Source organism: Clupea harengus, chromosome 13 (assembly GCF_900700415.2).
Source record: "Clupea harengus chromosome 13, Ch_v2.0.2, whole genome shotgun sequence".
Taxonomy (NCBI): domain Eukaryota; kingdom Metazoa; phylum Chordata; class Actinopteri; order Clupeiformes; family Clupeidae; genus Clupea; species Clupea harengus.
The window spans coordinates 15,694,443-15,712,446 of record NC_045164.1 but is presented as its reverse complement, the minus strand read 5'-3'; the positions used below and the strand labels follow the sequence as shown (position 1 = coordinate 15,712,446).

The window sequence follows — 18,004 nt, the reverse complement described above, 5'->3', positions numbered from 1 at the left end:
ACTTCCTCTGCACTTGAGAAAGGCGATGTGCACTAGACCACATGATACTGTATACAAATTTTGAGGAATCATATTGCCATGTCGTCCAATCAGACCACTTCCATTTTGCCTGTGCAAATACAGTCATTTACCTTTACCTCCACTAGGGGGAGGCTGAGATCAAGCAGAATGCAAACATGCTGATGGTAATCTTACCAGAATGTAGTTTTCTGATGGTAAAAAAAAAGAAGATAAGCCTGCACCATTATGTATTATTGTTATTAATAAACAAAAAATCAATCCAGTTGAGCTTGAAGTATTTGCTGCTAATGTTAAATTGCACATACTGTCTGTCACAGAAATTGACAGATTTAAAGAGGCACCAGAATGAGATCTGAGTATGTCCTGACAACATTCACAGTAAATTGGGTTGACTGGTATGGTTCAATGCATTTTCTTTCTACTTACACCACTAATTCATCAGCTGTGAATCATCAAAGGGGTTTCCACTGGTTTCATATGAAGAGGAACATGAAGCATAAGGTTCGGCATGCCTTCAGAAATATCACACTTATCACACACATTTATGACATTTATCACACACCAACGGCCACTATGAATGAGATCCAGAGTTCCTTTTTGGAGATGGGAAAACCTTACAGAAGGACAACCATCAGTACAGCCCTCCACCAATCAGGCCTTTATGGTAGAGGGGCCAGACAGAAGCCATTCCTCCCTAAAAGGCACACGACAGCCCACTGGGAGTTTGCCTAAAAGCACCTGAACGACTCTAAGACCATGAGAAGCTAAATCCTCTGGACTGATGAAACGTAGATTGAACTATTTGGCAACAATTCCCAATGGCGTGTGGAGAAAAACAGACACTGGGCATCACCTCATTAATACCATCCAGTCAAACACGGACAGAAGGATGGATGCAGAGAAACATAGAGAGAAAACTTTTTCTAGAGTGCTCAGGTCTCAGACTGGGACGAAGATTTACATTTCATTAAGACGACCCAATGCATACCGCCAAGAGAACGGCTGGCTTCATGAAAACTGTGGTTGAGCTTGAATGATTCTGACAAGAAGAATGGGAGAAACTTCCCAAAGAATGGTGTCAAACTTCCTAGAAGTTTCCTTTACATTTACATTTAGTCATTTAGCAGACGCTTTTGTCCAAAGCGACGTACAAGGGAGAGAATAGTCAAGCTACGAGCAATAGAACCTGGTGTAACAATAAATAAATACTACTTGAGGCTGTCCTTCATGCTAAAGGTGCTTTAACCAAGTACTAGGATAGTACTGGGATATCTCAGTTTTTATTTATAATAGAAAGGTTTTTCTGTCATTGGAGTGGAGTGTGTAGATTGATGAGAAGAAAAATGAATTGAATCCATTCTAAGATTTGCAAAACAAAATGGTTTTATTATACCTTTAGAAATATATTGATTATCTTGTACACTCTCCACCTATAATTGACGAATTTGCGAATCATTACACTAAACATTAAATCTAAAAGTTTCCATGGGAATTTGTACTGGTTTATCATATTTCTATTCACAAGATTTGTTTTTTGTGTGCGGTTTTCTTGTAGTAACATTACACAACTTCTGTTGCTGACGAGCGTAGTGATTCTGTTGCCCAGCACCTAATCGGTAACCCAATGCCTGTATCTCCAGTATTACAGTCTTTCACTACCGAAAGTACATACAGTATTGTAGAGATGAATCAAACGTAGACATTTCATTCCATGAGGCGAAAGTTACTGAGAACATGGTTCAGGTGTGTGCTCATACGCTTCCCTTAAAGGAGAGTTAAAGCAGAGAAACAGGGCACCAGAATGGCTTTAAGAGGGGATTCCCCCTTCTTCAGAGGTCTTAAGGGGGATGGCCTGAGAACATGTGCATATATGCTGACAATATGCTGGATTGTTAAGCTTCTTCTCTGGCTAAAGCGGTTGAGCACAGGTCATGTTTAAAGGTGAAAGGTGAAAGGTGTTTGACAGATGACTTGTGTCCGTATAGTGAACTGCTGATGTCAAATTGGGATAGTGAATCATCTACATATTTCTGTTTTATAAAATGACTATCAGACTGACTGTCACTGGAGGGTTGTTTAGGACAGAACTGAAATCGGTTTGGTTAGACACAGTATTTGAAACATGAGTATATACACATGGATATGGTGACATACAAAGGACCATTTAAATAATGTATTCTGTATGGCAACTCCAAGTTCCACAAACAACCATCATTTAATCTATAACACTATGGTCTTTCTGGTTACCCTCAGTATGATGGTTCCTTTCTCTTCACACTTCAGTAATAGGGAATCTAATTTCCGTTCAACATTACGCCAATAAGATGCCTTGTAAAATCACTTCTTGACACACTCCCAGCATAGGCACCGGAGGTTTGTCCTAACATGGCCCTGCCTCCTGTGTCAGTGCCCCTTATCTTCTTATTGGACGAGTAGTTAATAATCCCTCCTGAGAATATAAGCCTGACCTATGCCATACAGAAAACCGGACAGGTATTATCCACTGTAATTATAACCTTTAACTACTTGTTGTGTAACACAATTCAGAAAATTACAGGCAGAGTGATTGCTTGTCAAATCTGAACCTAAATCTGTTTCAATCACCTGACCAATGACAGTGTGATTTCCTGGAAGGACACACTACTATGATGTTTATTTCAACTACTGTGAGTTTTACACATAGGGTTTAGTCTGCCCATGGTGACAGACACGGGTTTGTACATAGAGTTGACTTGCCATGAGCAAGGCCCTTAATAACTAAATCTTTGTGGATCTTCAAAGCAGGCTTACAACAAAATCCAATCCTGACAAATCTTCTTACATTTGTATAACCTCTGGTCCATTTCCATTTCAAATAGTTTGAACCCTGTTGCATTTAACAAAACACAAAATCTTGACTGATTCTGACTATCGTCTTGAATTAGAATATAATTTCAGGTTTCATACATACATTACATTACAGAAGCATTCCCTGATATTTATAATTAAAGTGATCATTTATCTTTCATTATTTCTAGAACAACATTTAAAAAATAATACATATGACATATATAAATCTTGTATGTATTTTACATGAAAATGTAATTTCCCCTCTTGTACATTTGCTCTTGCCACCAAAGCTGCACAGAAGAATTTACCCCAATGACTATATATTTCAACTATGTATGTCACTGCATACATTGTATGATAAGTATTTTATCCTATAGCACACATTATTGAAGACAAAAATAATACTTTTTTACTGAGAAACAGTATAATACAGGACATCATATTATTCATATATTATGGAATGTCAATATAATATAATGAAAGAGTATAATTACTTATCTCTTGTCTTCAAAGTTCAATTCTTAACCTTGACAGGTTTTACATGCAGTGTTCGATGTTGATCTAGGTTATAATAGTCCACTGAATTCTGTATGATTTTTATGATCATTAAAGTGATGCCATCATTTGGCACATAGTGCATTATTTGCAACTGGCCGCTGGAAGGAATGTACTTTTAGCCAGCCGACAATTATGTATTCCGTCTTTTAATCAGGCAATACATGTATCATTATTAATTCTATTTTCTATCTAAAATTATTTGCATTATGTCATATTAAGCGTATTCACATACATGGCAAGAGTCCCAGCCTGTGGTCTTCCTGCCAGCTCAATGGGGAGGTTCAGCCTTCACTTGGAGTTCAAAGGCAGGTGTTCTGTACACTGCAGGGTCACAGGGAAGCTAGCATACTGTGCAGGTCTTTGATTTCCCACCTTCACGCGACAGAGGGGAAAGGGAGAGAATGATTCAATATGAACAACAGACATTGAGACATGGTATATGTTTTTATAAAGGAGAACTGAACCTACCGGCATCAGCCTCCTCATTCCCACCCTCCAACTTTTTCTTGGCGTCTTCTAGGGCTTGAACCTTAGCTGCATGGACATCAGCCAGCTTCTTCCATTCCTCTCTATTGATGTTCAATCCATTTAACATTGGCGTAATTTCTTTATGGAATCTTGAAAATTCCTGCATAAGAATTGATGTGGTTACTTCCAGACATGTCTAAAGCTGGCAGCTTGTGCAAATGCAAGAAACGAATTAGAATAGTAGTTACATAAATGAATAACAATTATTTTACCTTATAAACAAATGCGCACACAAAATCAATGAAACCACATTGCATTTTGGGTAGTTCCTCAGCCTTGTTTCTGTCCATCATGGGCTATAAAACAGAGGTCAAAGGTGGCAGAAAGGTCATGGGCGAAGCAGTAGCACACACTGAGAACACTGGTGTAGAGCAATGGAACTGGACATGGCTGCATGATACAGGGAAATGAGTCTTACAATGGGCTCTTGGTCCAGTACCGTCCTCTCAAGGTCTCCTTGCTCCCAGAATTCAGCTGCAACCATAACGGCAACCTGTTAAAGACAGATGATGCATTTGAATATATATAAACACAACAACATGGCTGACAAGAAGAATTCAGTATGTTGCGCCAGGTGCCAAGTGCCAGGTTGTGATGCATTACTCATGATTATAGGGTGCACGAAAGAGAGTCTTTATTCTCCGTGTCCACTTCCCAGATGGAGGCAGGACGATTATTCCACCGGAGCGGGGATCAATAGCAGAAGACTTTGCCTCCCATTGTGCTTTTTGATAGTTTTGGAATTACGAGGAGACCTGCAGACTGAGAACGAAGTGGTCTTGGTGGGCAGAAGGGGACAACTAATTCCTTCAGGTAATTTGGAGCTAAGGCCTTTAGAGCTTTGGCTGTTAGAAGGAGTACTATCAAATCAATTCTACTTTTGACAGGGAGCCAGTGCAAGAGGCAAGTACAGGTGAGATATGTTCATATTTAGTAGTTCTAGTAAGTGTGTGAGCGGCATCCTTCTGTATTCGTTGGACGCTCATGATTGAGTTGTTGCTACATCTGGACAGAAGAGCGTGGCAGTAGTCTAGTCGCGTGGATTAGTTTTTCTGCATCTTGGAGGGACAGGACAGGACAGGACAGGCAGTATTGGTGTGAGTGTTTTCTTATTCCCTTTTTCAGTGGTGCATCAGTGTCAAGGGTTGAGTGAAGCACACTTGTGACACCATCTGTTAGTAGGTCGATATCTGGGCTTTGCTCAACAGAACTATAATGATTTTGATGCCAAAAGAGGCAATACAGGACAACCTACCTTACATAAACTAACAACCACATGTATGAGTGCTGATGCAAAGGTTGAAGGTCTATGGGTCTCGAGAGGAGAAGTAAACATTGCTGCCAACATGCTTAATTGCATTTCAATAGTTTTATACAAGTGAGTAAACCACTATAATTATTTTATATGTTGGGAAATATAGGACCCAAGGGCTCTGCCCCCTTTTTGTGATTGTTGTTTAAAGGAAAGGTTCAGTGCTTTTAATTGTTATATTTTTCAATCTCACTGAGTGTAAATCAAAAAGAACAATTTTGATTTATCTCAGTGCATTTTGCATTCTCAGTGCAAAAAATGTTTGTTGAAAAGACATATCACTAAACAGGGCCAGAAATGGATTACAGACAATTTGACCTTGTATAAAAAATGGCAATGTACTAGTATTAATGGTATAAGAATCTCAAAGTTGTTTGTGTGAAGTCTTACTATCATTATGTATGTGTGTGTATCTGTAAATATCATTATGTATGTGTGTGTGTATCTGTAAATATCATTATGTATATGTGTGTGTATCTGCAAATAACATTATGTATGTGTGTGTGTATCTGTAAATATCATAATGTATGTGTGTGTATCTGTAAATATCATTATGTATGCGTGTGTATCTGTAAATATCATTATGTATGTGTGTGTGTATCTCTAAATATCATTATGTATGTGTGTGTATCTGTAAATATCATTATGTATGTGTGTGTATCTGTAAATATAATTAAGTGTGTGTGTGTGTGTATATGTTGTCACAGGCTTTAAAAGACATAGCTAAGGTACAGGCACCTTGCAAGCACCAATCCATTCCCCAGAAGACATACTACATCTTTGAGAAAACACATTATATAGTTATGTTTAAACAGAGCCAAATCATGAGACTGTTTTACAAAATACAAGTGTTGCATATCTAGTTTTAATGATTTGGCTTCAAATTTGGTTTAAAAACAAAACAGGTTTTCAATCTGTTCTCCAAGTAACACAGAGATGCATGGATTATACGCTGTACTGAGGGTTAGTTTGCCATCGATGTAGAAGGTAGAGAGTTAGTCCTGAATAATTTAACAGAATTTCAGAAATACTTTATAAAACCCATATGTATGTAATAATCCAAATGAGGAGCATACCTTGCTCTGGACCTGCCATGGCTTAGTAATAGCAGACAGGTCACAAGCCGTCATCATCATCGCCCTGCCGACGGAGAATATTCAGTTTATTAAAACATCTGCACATTTCACTTACCTTACCTCTTCCAAATAACACAACTGAAGATGGATACAATTCCAGAAAATGATAAGAAATCTCAGATAAAAATACATAATTACATAATAATCTCCTTTCTTGTGGGATTAGTAGAGATGTGATTGATAGCTTCTTTTTCATCAGCCATGGGCTCCACGGTATCGACAATCTTCTGGAACATGGTCCTTTTCCTGGTGGGCAAAGTGAAAGGAAGTACTGTTATCAGTCCAAGACCATTGCTTTGCCTAAATAAATGAGGCTATATATTTACATTTGAATGTAGATCTTATGACAATCCTCACTTGAAATAGAGAGCCAGATCTGTGGCGATGATGCACACATCAAAGAGATGCTGTACAGTCTCAAACTGCCGCTTCTGAAGGTTCTGGAAGATGTTTATTGTCTAAAAAGGCAGGAATAGCATTAACACTTCCATTAAACTTGCCAAATAGTAATGTAACGCTGATGAGTGAAATCAGGTATGATTGCGATTGTTGCCATTTTGAGTGATATGGGTAGAAGGCAAACACCTCATCTCCCATAAGGCTCTTGCTGAACTCCAAGTGATGGCGCTCCATGATGGAAGACCCATGCAGTCTAGCCAGAGGAGATGCACTCCTGAAGACAAGGGAAGAGATTAGATATGTGTTTAATCTGTCACAGAGGACAATACATTCACCAAGATGTAATAATAATAATAATAATAATAATATTTGTACTATGTGCCTTACTTTGTTTGGTACAGATTGTTAGTTCCCCTGTGATCAATATCATGACAAAATCCTGCGGCAACCATTGCAAAGGCTTCGAGGTCAGAGTAATACTTCTTCAGCTTGCCAGTCTTAATGAGGAAAGAGAGCAGAAATTATTCAAAGCTTAAGATACAGTTTATGTAAATATGTAATATGTAAAAGGTGCTATAGCACAGTGTTTAAAACACAAAATAAGGCTAAATCTGACTGTGTGTCTATGTGGAAAATATTGACAACGACCTATATTTAGTACTGATGTATTGTGTTCACATACTTCAAACAATTTGTGGGCAAAAATGCAGGCTGGGGCTCCAAGATTTATAATATGATGTAGAACATTTTCAGGAAATAAAGGGATGGAGTTCTGCATGAGTTGAACGCAGGTGTGTAATTGAATGCTTAATGGTAATAGTAATGTGATAGTAGTGGGTTTATGTTTCATAAAGTATGTTGAGTGAAGCCAATAGAACAGAAGGGCTGAGCAGGAGTGGAGTGGAGTGGAGTAGCCTCACCATCAGCAGGGTGAACATGGTTTGGCCCACATTAAAGCCATGCCTCCAGTTGTGGTAGGTGATGTCACGATAGCCTTTCCTAACGGTGTACATCCACCTTGTTAGCACCTGTGAAGAAAAAGAGAAATATTACTTCTGTCTTTGGGATTCATAATAATAATAATAATAATAATAATAATAAAACTTTATTTATATAGCACCTGTGAATAAAAAGAGAAATATTACTTCTGTCTTTGGGATTCATAATGATGAATGCCCAACTATTTCTCATTTCCCTGAGACCACATAAAATAAATAAAACAAAAACATGTTATAGAATACCTCTGCAGGTACTTTGAACTTCTCCACAACTCCCAGCTCAAAGAAACAGCGGATGCCACATCTGATGAGGTCCGTCTCTTGCAAGGGTAAGTCGCTGAAGTGGAATTCCAGTATATCCATGTCTTTGCACTCCGGAATATTTGACCTCTGCAAAGGATGGTGCATAGGATGAATGCTCTATACATACTGTCTGTAACTCAACGACATTGTAATCTTGTAATCTCAAAACATGGTTGATAAATAACCAAAAATGTGATCACTAGTGGGTAAGCAGTAGAACTTGTATAGCAGTAGAACTTGTATATTAAGATTGTATTTTATTTTATTGTATCTTATTTTATTGTATCTTATTTTATTTTATTTTTTTGATTTATTGTCAATGTTATGTTTGATATACGTTAATGCCTTTTTTAGGTTGTATAGCCTTTTTCACTCTGGCAGGGGGACTGCCAATGGAAACTAGCCTTTTGGCTATAATTGGGTGCATTTACATATTAATGTTCATGAATGTACACTGTCCCTCTTGATCAAATAAACAAATTGATTGATTGATTGATTGATTGATTAACAAGGGTGTCACAGCAGACAGGGCACAACTCAAACAGAATGCCATGCAAGTGTGTACTGCTCTCTGTCAATGAGGACAGTGTCTACCTCTCTGTCAACTGGCAAAGGAAATGGCTGAATCTCACAATCAAAGTTAACATGAGAGGATGAGATGAAGGGATGAGATGAAGGGATGAGATGAGATGAAGGGATGAGATGAGATGAGATGAGATGAGATGAGATGAGGGGATGAGATGAGATGAAGGGATGAGATGAGATGAAGGGATGAGATGAAGGGATGAGATGAGATGAGGGGATGAAGGGATGAGATGAAGGGATGAGATGAGATGAGGGGATGAAGGGATGAGATGAAGGGATGAGATGAGATGAGATGAAGGGATGAGATGAAGGGATGAGATGAGATGAGATGAGATGAGGGGATGAGATGAGATGAAGGGATGAGATGAAGGGATGAGATGAGATGAGATGAGATGAGGGGATGAGATGAGATGAAGGGATGAGATGAGGGGATGAGATGAGATGAGATGAGATGAGGGGATGAGATGAGGGGATGAGATGAGATGAGATGAGATGAGGGGATGAGATGAGGGGATGAGATGAAGGGATGAGATGAAGGGATGAGATGAGATGAGATGAAGGGATGAGATGAGGGGATGAGATGAGGGGATGAGATGAGGGGATGAGATGAAGGGATGAGATGAGGGGATGAGATGAGATGAGATGAGATGAGGGGATGAGATGAGGGGATGAGATGAGATGAGATGAGATGAGGGGATGAGATGAGGGGATGAGATGAAGGGATGAGATGAAGGGATGAGATGAGATGAGGGGATGAAGGGATGAGATGAAGGGATGAGATGAGATGAGGGGATGAAGGGATGAGATGAAGGGATGAGATGAAGGGATGAGATGAGATGAGGGGATGAAGGGATGAGATGAAGGGATGAGATGAAAGGATGAGATGAGATGAGGGGATGAAGGGATGAGATGAAGGGATGAGATGAGATGAGATGAAGGGATGAGATGAGGGGATGAAGGGATGAGATGAGGGGATGAGATGAGGGGATGAGATGAAGGGATGAAGGGATGAGATGAGGGGATGAGATGAAGGGATGAGATGATGAGATGAGATGAGATGAGGGGATGAGATGAGGGGATGAGATGAAGGGATGAGATGAAGGGATGAGATGAGGGGATGAGATGAAATGAGGGGATGAGATGAAGGGATGAGATGAAGGGATGAGATGAAGGGATGAGATGAGGGGATGAGATGAGATGAAGGGATGAGATGAAGGAGGGATGAGATGAAGGGATGAGATGAGGGGATGAGATGAGATGAAGGGATGAGATGAAGGGATGAGATGAGATGAAGGGATGAGATGAAGGGATGAGATGAGATGAAGGGATGAGATGAGATGAGGGGATGAGATGAGATGAAGGGATGAGATGAAATGAGGGGATGAGATGAAGGGATGAGATGAAGGGATGAGATGAAGGGATGAGATGAGGGGATGAGATGAGATGAAGGGATGAGATGAAGGAGGGATGAGATGAAGGGATGAGATGAAGGGATGAGATGAGGGGATGAGATGAGATGAAGGGATGAGATGAAGGGATGAGATGAGATGAAGGGATGAGATGAAGGGATGAGATGAGATGAAGGGATGAGATGAAGGGATGAGATGAAGGGACGAGATGAGATGAGGGGATGAAGGGATGAGATGAAGGGATTAGATGAGATGAGGGGATGAAGGGATGAGATGAAGGGATGAGATGAAGGGATGAGATGAAGGGATGAGATGAGATGAGGGGATGAGATGAAGGGATGAGATGAGATGAAGGGATGAGATGAGATGAGGGGATGAGATGAGATGAGATGAAGAGATGAGATGAGATGAGGGGATGAGATGAAGGGATGAAGAGATGAGATGAGATGAGGGGATGAGATGAGATGAAGGGATGAGATGAAGGGATGAGATGAGATGAAGGGATGAGATGAAGGGATGAGATGAAGGGATGAGATGAGATGAAGGGATGAGATGAAGGGATGAGATGAGATGAGGGGATGAAGGGATGAGATGAAGGGATTAGATGAGATGAGGGGATGAAGGGATGAGATGAAGGGATGAGATGAGATGAGGGGATGAAGGGATGAGATGAAGGGATGAGATGAGATGAGGGGATGAAGGGATGAGATGAAGGGATGAGATGAAGGGATGAGATGAGATGAGGGGATGAAGGGATGAGATGAAGGGATGAGATGAGATGAGATGAAGGGATGAGATGAGGGGATGAAGGGATGAGATGAGGGGATGAGATGAGGGGATGAAGGGATGAGATGAGGGGATGAGATGAGATGAGATGAAGGGATGAGATGAAGGGATGAGATGAGATGAGATGAAGGGATGAGATGAAGGGATGAGATGAGATGAAGGGATGAGATGAGATGAAGGGATGAGATGAGGGGATGAGATGAGACGAGGGGATGAGATGAAGGGATGAGATGAGATGAGGGGATGAGATGAAGGGATGAGATGAAGGGATGAGATGAGATGAGATGAGGGGATGAGATGAGATGAAGGGATGAGATGAGGGGATGAGATGAGATGAGGGGATGAGATGAGATGAGGGGATGAGATGAAGGGATGAGATGAAGGGATGAGATGAAGGGATGAGATGAAGGGATGAGATGAAGGGATGAGATGAGATGAGGGGATGAAGGGATGAGATGAAGGGATGAGATGAAGGGATGAGATGAGATGAGATGAAGGGATGAGATGAGATGAGATGAAGGGATGAGATGAAGGGATGAGATGAGATGAGATGAAGGGATGAGATGAAGGGATGAGATGAGGGGATGAGATGAGGGGATGAGATGAAGGGATGAGATGAGATGAGGGGATGAGATGAGGTGAAGGGATGAGATGAAGGGATGAGGGGATGAGGGGATGATAACCACCTCATAAAGATAAACTTATTTAATTGTGATCCAGAATGTGTAATAGAAGCCAGTGATTATGATATGAACGTTGCTACACCAAGAGGCAAACATGAGAAAGTTGTATTAGTGTCATGTGAGTAAGATCATTGAATTGTAATGGGCTATAATATGAGTGGCCACTAATAATAATCCCTCACAACGGTTTCCATGTTGTATTTCCTTGCCTGACAACGGAGTTTAAATGACAGCAGATTCATGTGAAAGAGTCAAGAGAACATAATTAATGTGAGTGAATATAGAGCTAAAGAGAAAAAGAAAAACATTATGGCCTTAAAGGAGCTCTGTAGGTGGGAGAAGAATCTGCAACTTATACTGATGGTATTATTACTTAATTAAGCAATATAGTACGAGTGCGAGTGGGGTAGGTAAGGGATATTCCCACGGGTGGTGTTCGGCCGTAGCCACGAGGCCGGAGGCCGAGTGGCGCAGGCAACAACACCCGTGGGAATATCCCTTACCTACCCCACTCGCACGAGTACTATATTGCTTTTATAAAACAATTTTATAGTCAACCAATTAACATTTAAACACGAAGTTATTGATTTTTATTTCGCCATTGTTTCTCCGCAACAAAAAAATAGTTCCATTGTCAACGTCTTTTGGAATTATAAGAACTTTGAATTAACGGTTATCGCTTAATTGTATCAACGTGCTATAGAATGTTTCATCGCGGAGTGATTTATTATTAGCTGTGAAAAGTCCGAGTTGGGATGTCCTGGGATATTCCAACTCATGGAACGTCTCTCGTCCAATCAGAAACAGCTAAATAATTCAATAGAACCCAATTGTTTTATAATGACTAATAACTACATAGTATTTCATCCAATAGGCCTACTGTGAGATCCGACTGAACTCAATAACTTCAGCTAAGAAGATACGATCAACCTTATTTAATGTGGCTTCAATGTTATCTTATTGTTACAACTCCATACACTATAAGTCTAACTCATCCTTTAACTATAGTTTTCTTATCTAATCATTTTGCTCAGTGTGTGCAGGGATCCACGAATAGCTGGAGAAAATGTATTCTGTAATGAATATTCTGTAATGTTCCAAACTCAAGTCTACCAGAAGAGAATCAAAGTAAGGGTTGAGACAGCCACAGATGTATGTCCTACCAAAAGCTTGTACATCTCCTTCTGATCACAGTCTTCAGGCAACTTGTCAAACTTCTCCTTCGTATTCTAAAGACAAGGACAGAAAACTATCGTCATTGTGATGTTCACTGGTGGGGGTGGGGTTGGGGGTGGGGGGGCTTCTCTAAGTACCATTCCCAATAAACAACCTTCCAATAGATGAGATTAAACATCATATATTAAGGAGGACAACTTGACCCAGCGCTACTTTTCTTCCTACATCCTTTTCTGCATAGCTCACCAGGATGGATTGCACCTGTGCAGGGGTGGCTTTGCTCTGGTACATGAGAATCTCATGAGCAATCTCCTTTTTCCATTCCGTTTGGTTTAAGCGATCATAGGTGTCACAGTTCAGGGTTGACCATCCCAAAAACTGAGTGAGTGCCTAGAATGTCAGAATAGAATGTTATTTAGCAGTCCTAGCCTTTGTATTGAGCTGTGAAGCATAGAAGGCTGCCATGCTATAAGATATGAATTACCTCTGTAATCTGTTCATCGTTCTCCTCAAAGGGCTTACCATCCTTTCTATTGAAGAAAGTGGCCACACCCACTATTTCTTCCTTTTTGTTGACAATTGGAAGTGAAAGCACGTTTTTGATCTTCCAGCCAGTTTCATCTACGGCATCTTTCTGGAAAATGACAAATGAAAATGTTAGATTGAATCTGTTTAATAATCAAATCAGGACTGTGTTCAATACAGATTCAGATGCTCACCACAATTAAAGACTCCCATTAAATATTCGGCGTCTCACCTGAAAGGTGAAGTATTCATCTGCAGGGGCATTCATCATGTTACAGATCTGTTGTGCGAAGGAAAGATGTCTGTTCATCTATTCTGGCAAACCAAATTCAGAGTTCCCGAAGAGGAAAGGGTGAGAACTTACCATGCCGTTTTCAGCCACATACGTTGGAAGGCCACTGGCCAATGCCCAATGATCTACTGGTGGAGCTCTGCATTAAACAGCAACAATTGCGTGAAATTACATTAGAAAAGGAAGATCTACTTCAAACCTCACTAAAAATGATGAAAATCAAATGGTTACTGACGGAATAACTTTAATTTCCTCTTTGTCCTCCAGGAGATAATCAATGATCTTGTAGAAGTTCACCTCCTGAACAGAAAAAAGCCAAGGGGTATCAACAAACATGTAAGGAAATGCTTTGAATTCCCCTTGAATATACAAATAGGCAACTTCCAACAGAAACTCACTCTTCCGTCTGGCGTCTTTGGACCCTTGTATGGCTCCTGCTCTCCCAGCTTGATGGGCCACTCATCAAAGAATTCCTGTAGAAACAATCGTTCAAATCAAAACCTAGTTCAGTTGAGTCTTCACTGTATTAATATATATATTGAGGCTATAGAATTAATAAAAACAAGATCATTCTGGTTTTCCCCAAACTAACCTTTTCTTTGGTCATGTCCAGCAGACCTACAGAGTATCTCTCACAGTTGAGGTAAACCCTCACGGTGTACAGTGCCTTGTGAAACTGCCTCTCTATATCTGTAAGCTCTTCAAACACTTTGCTGGCTGACTCCAAGAGTACCTTTGAATTGAAAGTGGTGAGTTAACCCACAATGAAAGGAGTAGACACTAGAAACCACACTAGTAAATATTAATAATGAATAATATTAAATATTAATAATATATAATTTAATATTATTTCTGCACAGTCCATGCTTAAATGGCTACTCCAGGTACCTGACTCTTTCTGTATTCCACATTGTGCATGTAGGATGTGTGGCCATGCACCACAATCACACTGGCAAAGGCCATATACTTATTGAAGAGCTGCAAACAAACAAACAAACAACTAAATAAATAAAAAGTGTAATGAAAGCCACATGCACAGTATAGTATACAATGTGATACTTAAAGATCTGATGGTGTTACATGGGCCCCCACGAACCATCCAGATTCCCTTTTCATTTTTGCATGTGATAGTAATGTTTGGATAAATTCTCCAAATATAGTGTAGTTGTAAAATGTCCTTTAGTAGAAGCCATTCAGCCTTTCATACTTTAGCCAGACTTATGTTGGAACATGGCAGATAATACTGCATGTTCAAATGACTGTCTCCCTCCCTTTTCCAGGTCAGACACAGGAAGCTGTCTATGATCTCTGGAGATTCGTTGTAATCCATCATGTGATTTGAGGCACCCATGATGAAGCTCAAATAAAAATAGTATATTTTATTTTCACTGACTCTAGCAGGCTTTCAAAATGGAAAGAGAAAAAAAAACACTTACATAATTATAATTGCATCAGTATGGAATGATACATCCACATGAATTCTGATAATTATATTGGACAAATAATGAATAACATGGGTCAATATAGGACATGGTGTACCACGTACAGAGAGAACAGAGAGAACAATCCACGGTGTGAAAACACTACACTTCCCAGACTCAAGATGAGGCCATGTGGGTTTGGGGGGCATTCCCTAGCCTCAGCTGCTGGGCTTCAACAAACCAAAGATTAACAGAGAAAATCAGTGTTGCTTTGAGTGTCATGCAAAGAAGTTGGTTCCTTACATCTTCGTCCGCTTTGGAGAACTCATTGGCTCCTTGCTTGTTCAGGACCATCACAACACCAATAGCCTCCGTCCCACTTACAATGGGAGCAGTGAGGAGACACTTTGTGGTGAATCCTGTCATCTTGTCCACAAAGTCACTAAAGTGTGAGTTCTGTAAAATACATCAGAGCCAGATTAAGCTCTACAGTGCAAGATTACATTTTCAACACTTAATAAAAATAGATGAATCTATAGATTAATAGATTCTTAGATACAATGTTTAGTGTCACTGCCTTGTAAATGGTTGACCCATGTTTATTTCCCGGCTTTTGTAAGTCACTTTGGATAAAAAATATCTGCTAAATAAAGGGACTGAGATCTTTGTCACTAGGTGCCAGCACATGCCAAAACAAATTGTCATCACACCTGGATTACTGCCACAGCCTTTTTACCTGACTGAACTAAACATCTATGAATCAGCTTCAGACTGTAAGCCTTTTTACCTGCCTGAACTAAACATCTATGAATCAGCTTCAGACTGTACAGAACACAGCTGGCAGGCCTCTAATCAAAACCCAGAGACATGATCACATCACTCCTGGTTAAGCTTCTCTACACTGGTTCCCAGTATGTTTTAGAATAGATTTTAAGATTTGATTGACTTTTAAAGCTCTTCATGGCCTCTTTCCTAGCTACATCTCTGACCTCGTGTCAATGCGAACATGATTTTAAACTTAAAGCATAGCCTATTGTTTAGTTTTGCAAGGAGATGGCATTTCAAAATAAAAGCTCCTTCTTAAATTCATGCATAGGCCTATTGAAGGGCAATTTGAGTGAGAAGAATAGTGGCAAACTAATGCCAGAACAATAGTTCAACTACTCATAGATACAGTTCAAAATATATACATGAACTTGTGATTCTGGAATAGAGTTCCAAGGTTCAAACCAAGGCATGACATTTTAATTAACGTAGGTTCAGTAACATTCTAGAATGGATGAAATGACCTTTTTTAAAGTATGGTTCTGAAAGAAATACGTGAAATCAAACGACACATAAAATATCTCTATTCCGTGTCCATGTCCACTCAACTTGTTCTCTGCAGTCATATTGACATTTTAATTATGATATTTCACTACCTGAAGAACTTCATACATCATCTGCTCTATGTGCTCACAAATCTCCACAGCCAATTACAGAGAGGGGTTTAACTTGATAGTATTACAAGCTTAGTCATGCTGCTCTTTAAAGAGAATCCTTTCTAAAACAAACACAGCCTAAGCAAGTCAGAAAGATAAATCTGCAGAGCAGTACACAACTGTGATTTCTCACATTACTTTCTTGCTCACCTGTTTCACATCAGGAACATTGAAGGACTTCTTTGATACTGCCGTCTTACCAACTATCCCCATATCCGTTGGAAACACTATCTCTGCGTTGGGGTTAACCAGGTTTTGGGGAAGTGAGGAGGTTGCTGTCACATCAAAGAGCAGAGTGGAAAGTTCCGGAATGCCGTTTCGGGACCTGCTGGTGAAGTAGCTGCACCTGTCTGCCTTAAGCAGCAAGACGAGTCTCTGCAGGACCTTATGCAAACACTTCTCCATAGGGCCAGTGCCCTTCATCTCATTGATAAATTCAAAAATAAAGCCAGCCTCCACGATCTTGGTAGCTTCATTGAAAGAAGCTGTGTCTTTAATATCCACCTTCTCTGTGAATGCAGCCCCTAACACTTCAGCCTTCAGCTTCTTCTCATAGTACGCCTTGGCCACCTGCGGATTGTTATCCAGGAACGTCTCCACTGCTTGCTGGTCTGCCATTTTCTTAAATGTTCTTCTCGCTACTCCCACAGACTTTAGTGATACATCACTTGAGTACCATTTAAAAAGAAAAGCAAACAATGAAGCATGAAATAAGAAGCACTTCACGCCCAGTGGCTGCCTGGCGCTCCACGCAGCATCATCCTAATCTGTCTCTGTTGGGAGCAAAAGGAACCGGGAATCTCTCCTGGACTAGCAGACAGAAAGTACTGGCTTTCTGGGTAAGGGGATCATAAGAAAGGGTGGGACCAATGGACGTGACATCATAGCCATAAATCTTTGAGCTTTCTTAACCTTTTAAACCTGCTTGTGATTTTAGTTTCAATAATCCCATCATCAGATAATGACCTGTGTATCTGGTGAGCTATGACTTGTGTGTGGAAAGGTGATGTAGTCTTGCTTTTTCCATTTTCAGTCAATCAAAAATAATAAAGGCACTGGACACCTTCCTTCTGTATATTATTCAAACTATGCAGATACAGTATACTTCATCATATTTGCCTGTTTAAGTATACTCCCTCTTAAACCTTCAACTACATACAGCATAAATATCTATTACAATTATTGGACAGAAGGATATTACCAGAACATAACACCATACATAGGTGGGAGTAACCTCAACACAAGCTGCTTCAGTAGGCTCTTTGTGACCCAAACTCTTCTGACAGCTATAACAGTGCAAAGACAATGTGACAATAACTTAAAACACATCCTGTCTATAACATCCATCCATTTTGAGAATGTACATAATTCTTAAAAGGCTTCACACAATTTACCAAAGACTGCCACAGACAGACATGTAGGAGCACTGTGCTGGTGCCAGGATTTGTTTGGTTTATCTTTAGAAGGGATTACTGATGCATTAGCTCAATAAGTAATATTGGTGTTCTTAAAGTAGACCTGGCAATCACTGCAGCCTATTTTGGTGCCAAGAAATCCATAGC

At 40.0% G+C, this 18,004-nt stretch overlaps 1 protein-coding gene across 1 annotated transcript; it reads right to left on the bottom strand.

Moving 5' to 3' along the window:
- Nucleotides 1–3,676: 3,676 nt before the first annotated feature.
- Nucleotides 3,677–17,060, bottom strand: LOC105909431 (cone cGMP-specific 3',5'-cyclic phosphodiesterase subunit alpha'-like). Its single transcript, XM_012838062.2, has 22 exons — nucleotides 16,593–17,060; nucleotides 15,265–15,417; nucleotides 14,429–14,518; nucleotides 14,133–14,273; nucleotides 13,939–14,013; nucleotides 13,776–13,840; nucleotides 13,613–13,679; nucleotides 13,481–13,528; nucleotides 13,208–13,357; nucleotides 12,970–13,113; nucleotides 12,711–12,776; nucleotides 8,025–8,171; nucleotides 7,704–7,811; nucleotides 7,171–7,280; nucleotides 6,970–7,057; nucleotides 6,742–6,842; nucleotides 6,523–6,630; nucleotides 6,325–6,388; nucleotides 4,355–4,429; nucleotides 4,149–4,232; nucleotides 3,877–4,036; nucleotides 3,677–3,729 (listed from the first exon to the last, which is right to left on the bottom strand). The coding sequence occupies exons 1-22, from the start codon at nucleotides 17,058–17,060 to the stop codon at nucleotides 3,677–3,679; spliced, it is 2,565 nt and encodes an 854-aa protein (XP_012693516.1).
- Between the last annotated feature and the right edge of the window lie 944 nt (nucleotides 17,061–18,004).

Excerpts from the sequence above, each read along its gene's own strand:
- LOC105909431 (XM_012838062.2), bottom strand. The coding sequence starts at position 17,060 with ATGGCAGACCAGCAAGCAGTGGAGACGTTCCTGGATAACAATCCGCAG. Across the intron at positions 14,519-15,264 it reads TCTCCAAAGCGGACGAAGAT|CTCTTCAATAAGTATATGGC; the intron begins GTAAGGAACCAA and ends GTTTGTTTGCAG. Across the intron at positions 8,172-12,710 it reads AGGAGATGTACAAGCTTTTG|AGGTCAAATATTCCGGAGTG; the intron begins GTAGGACATACA and ends CATCCTTTGCAG.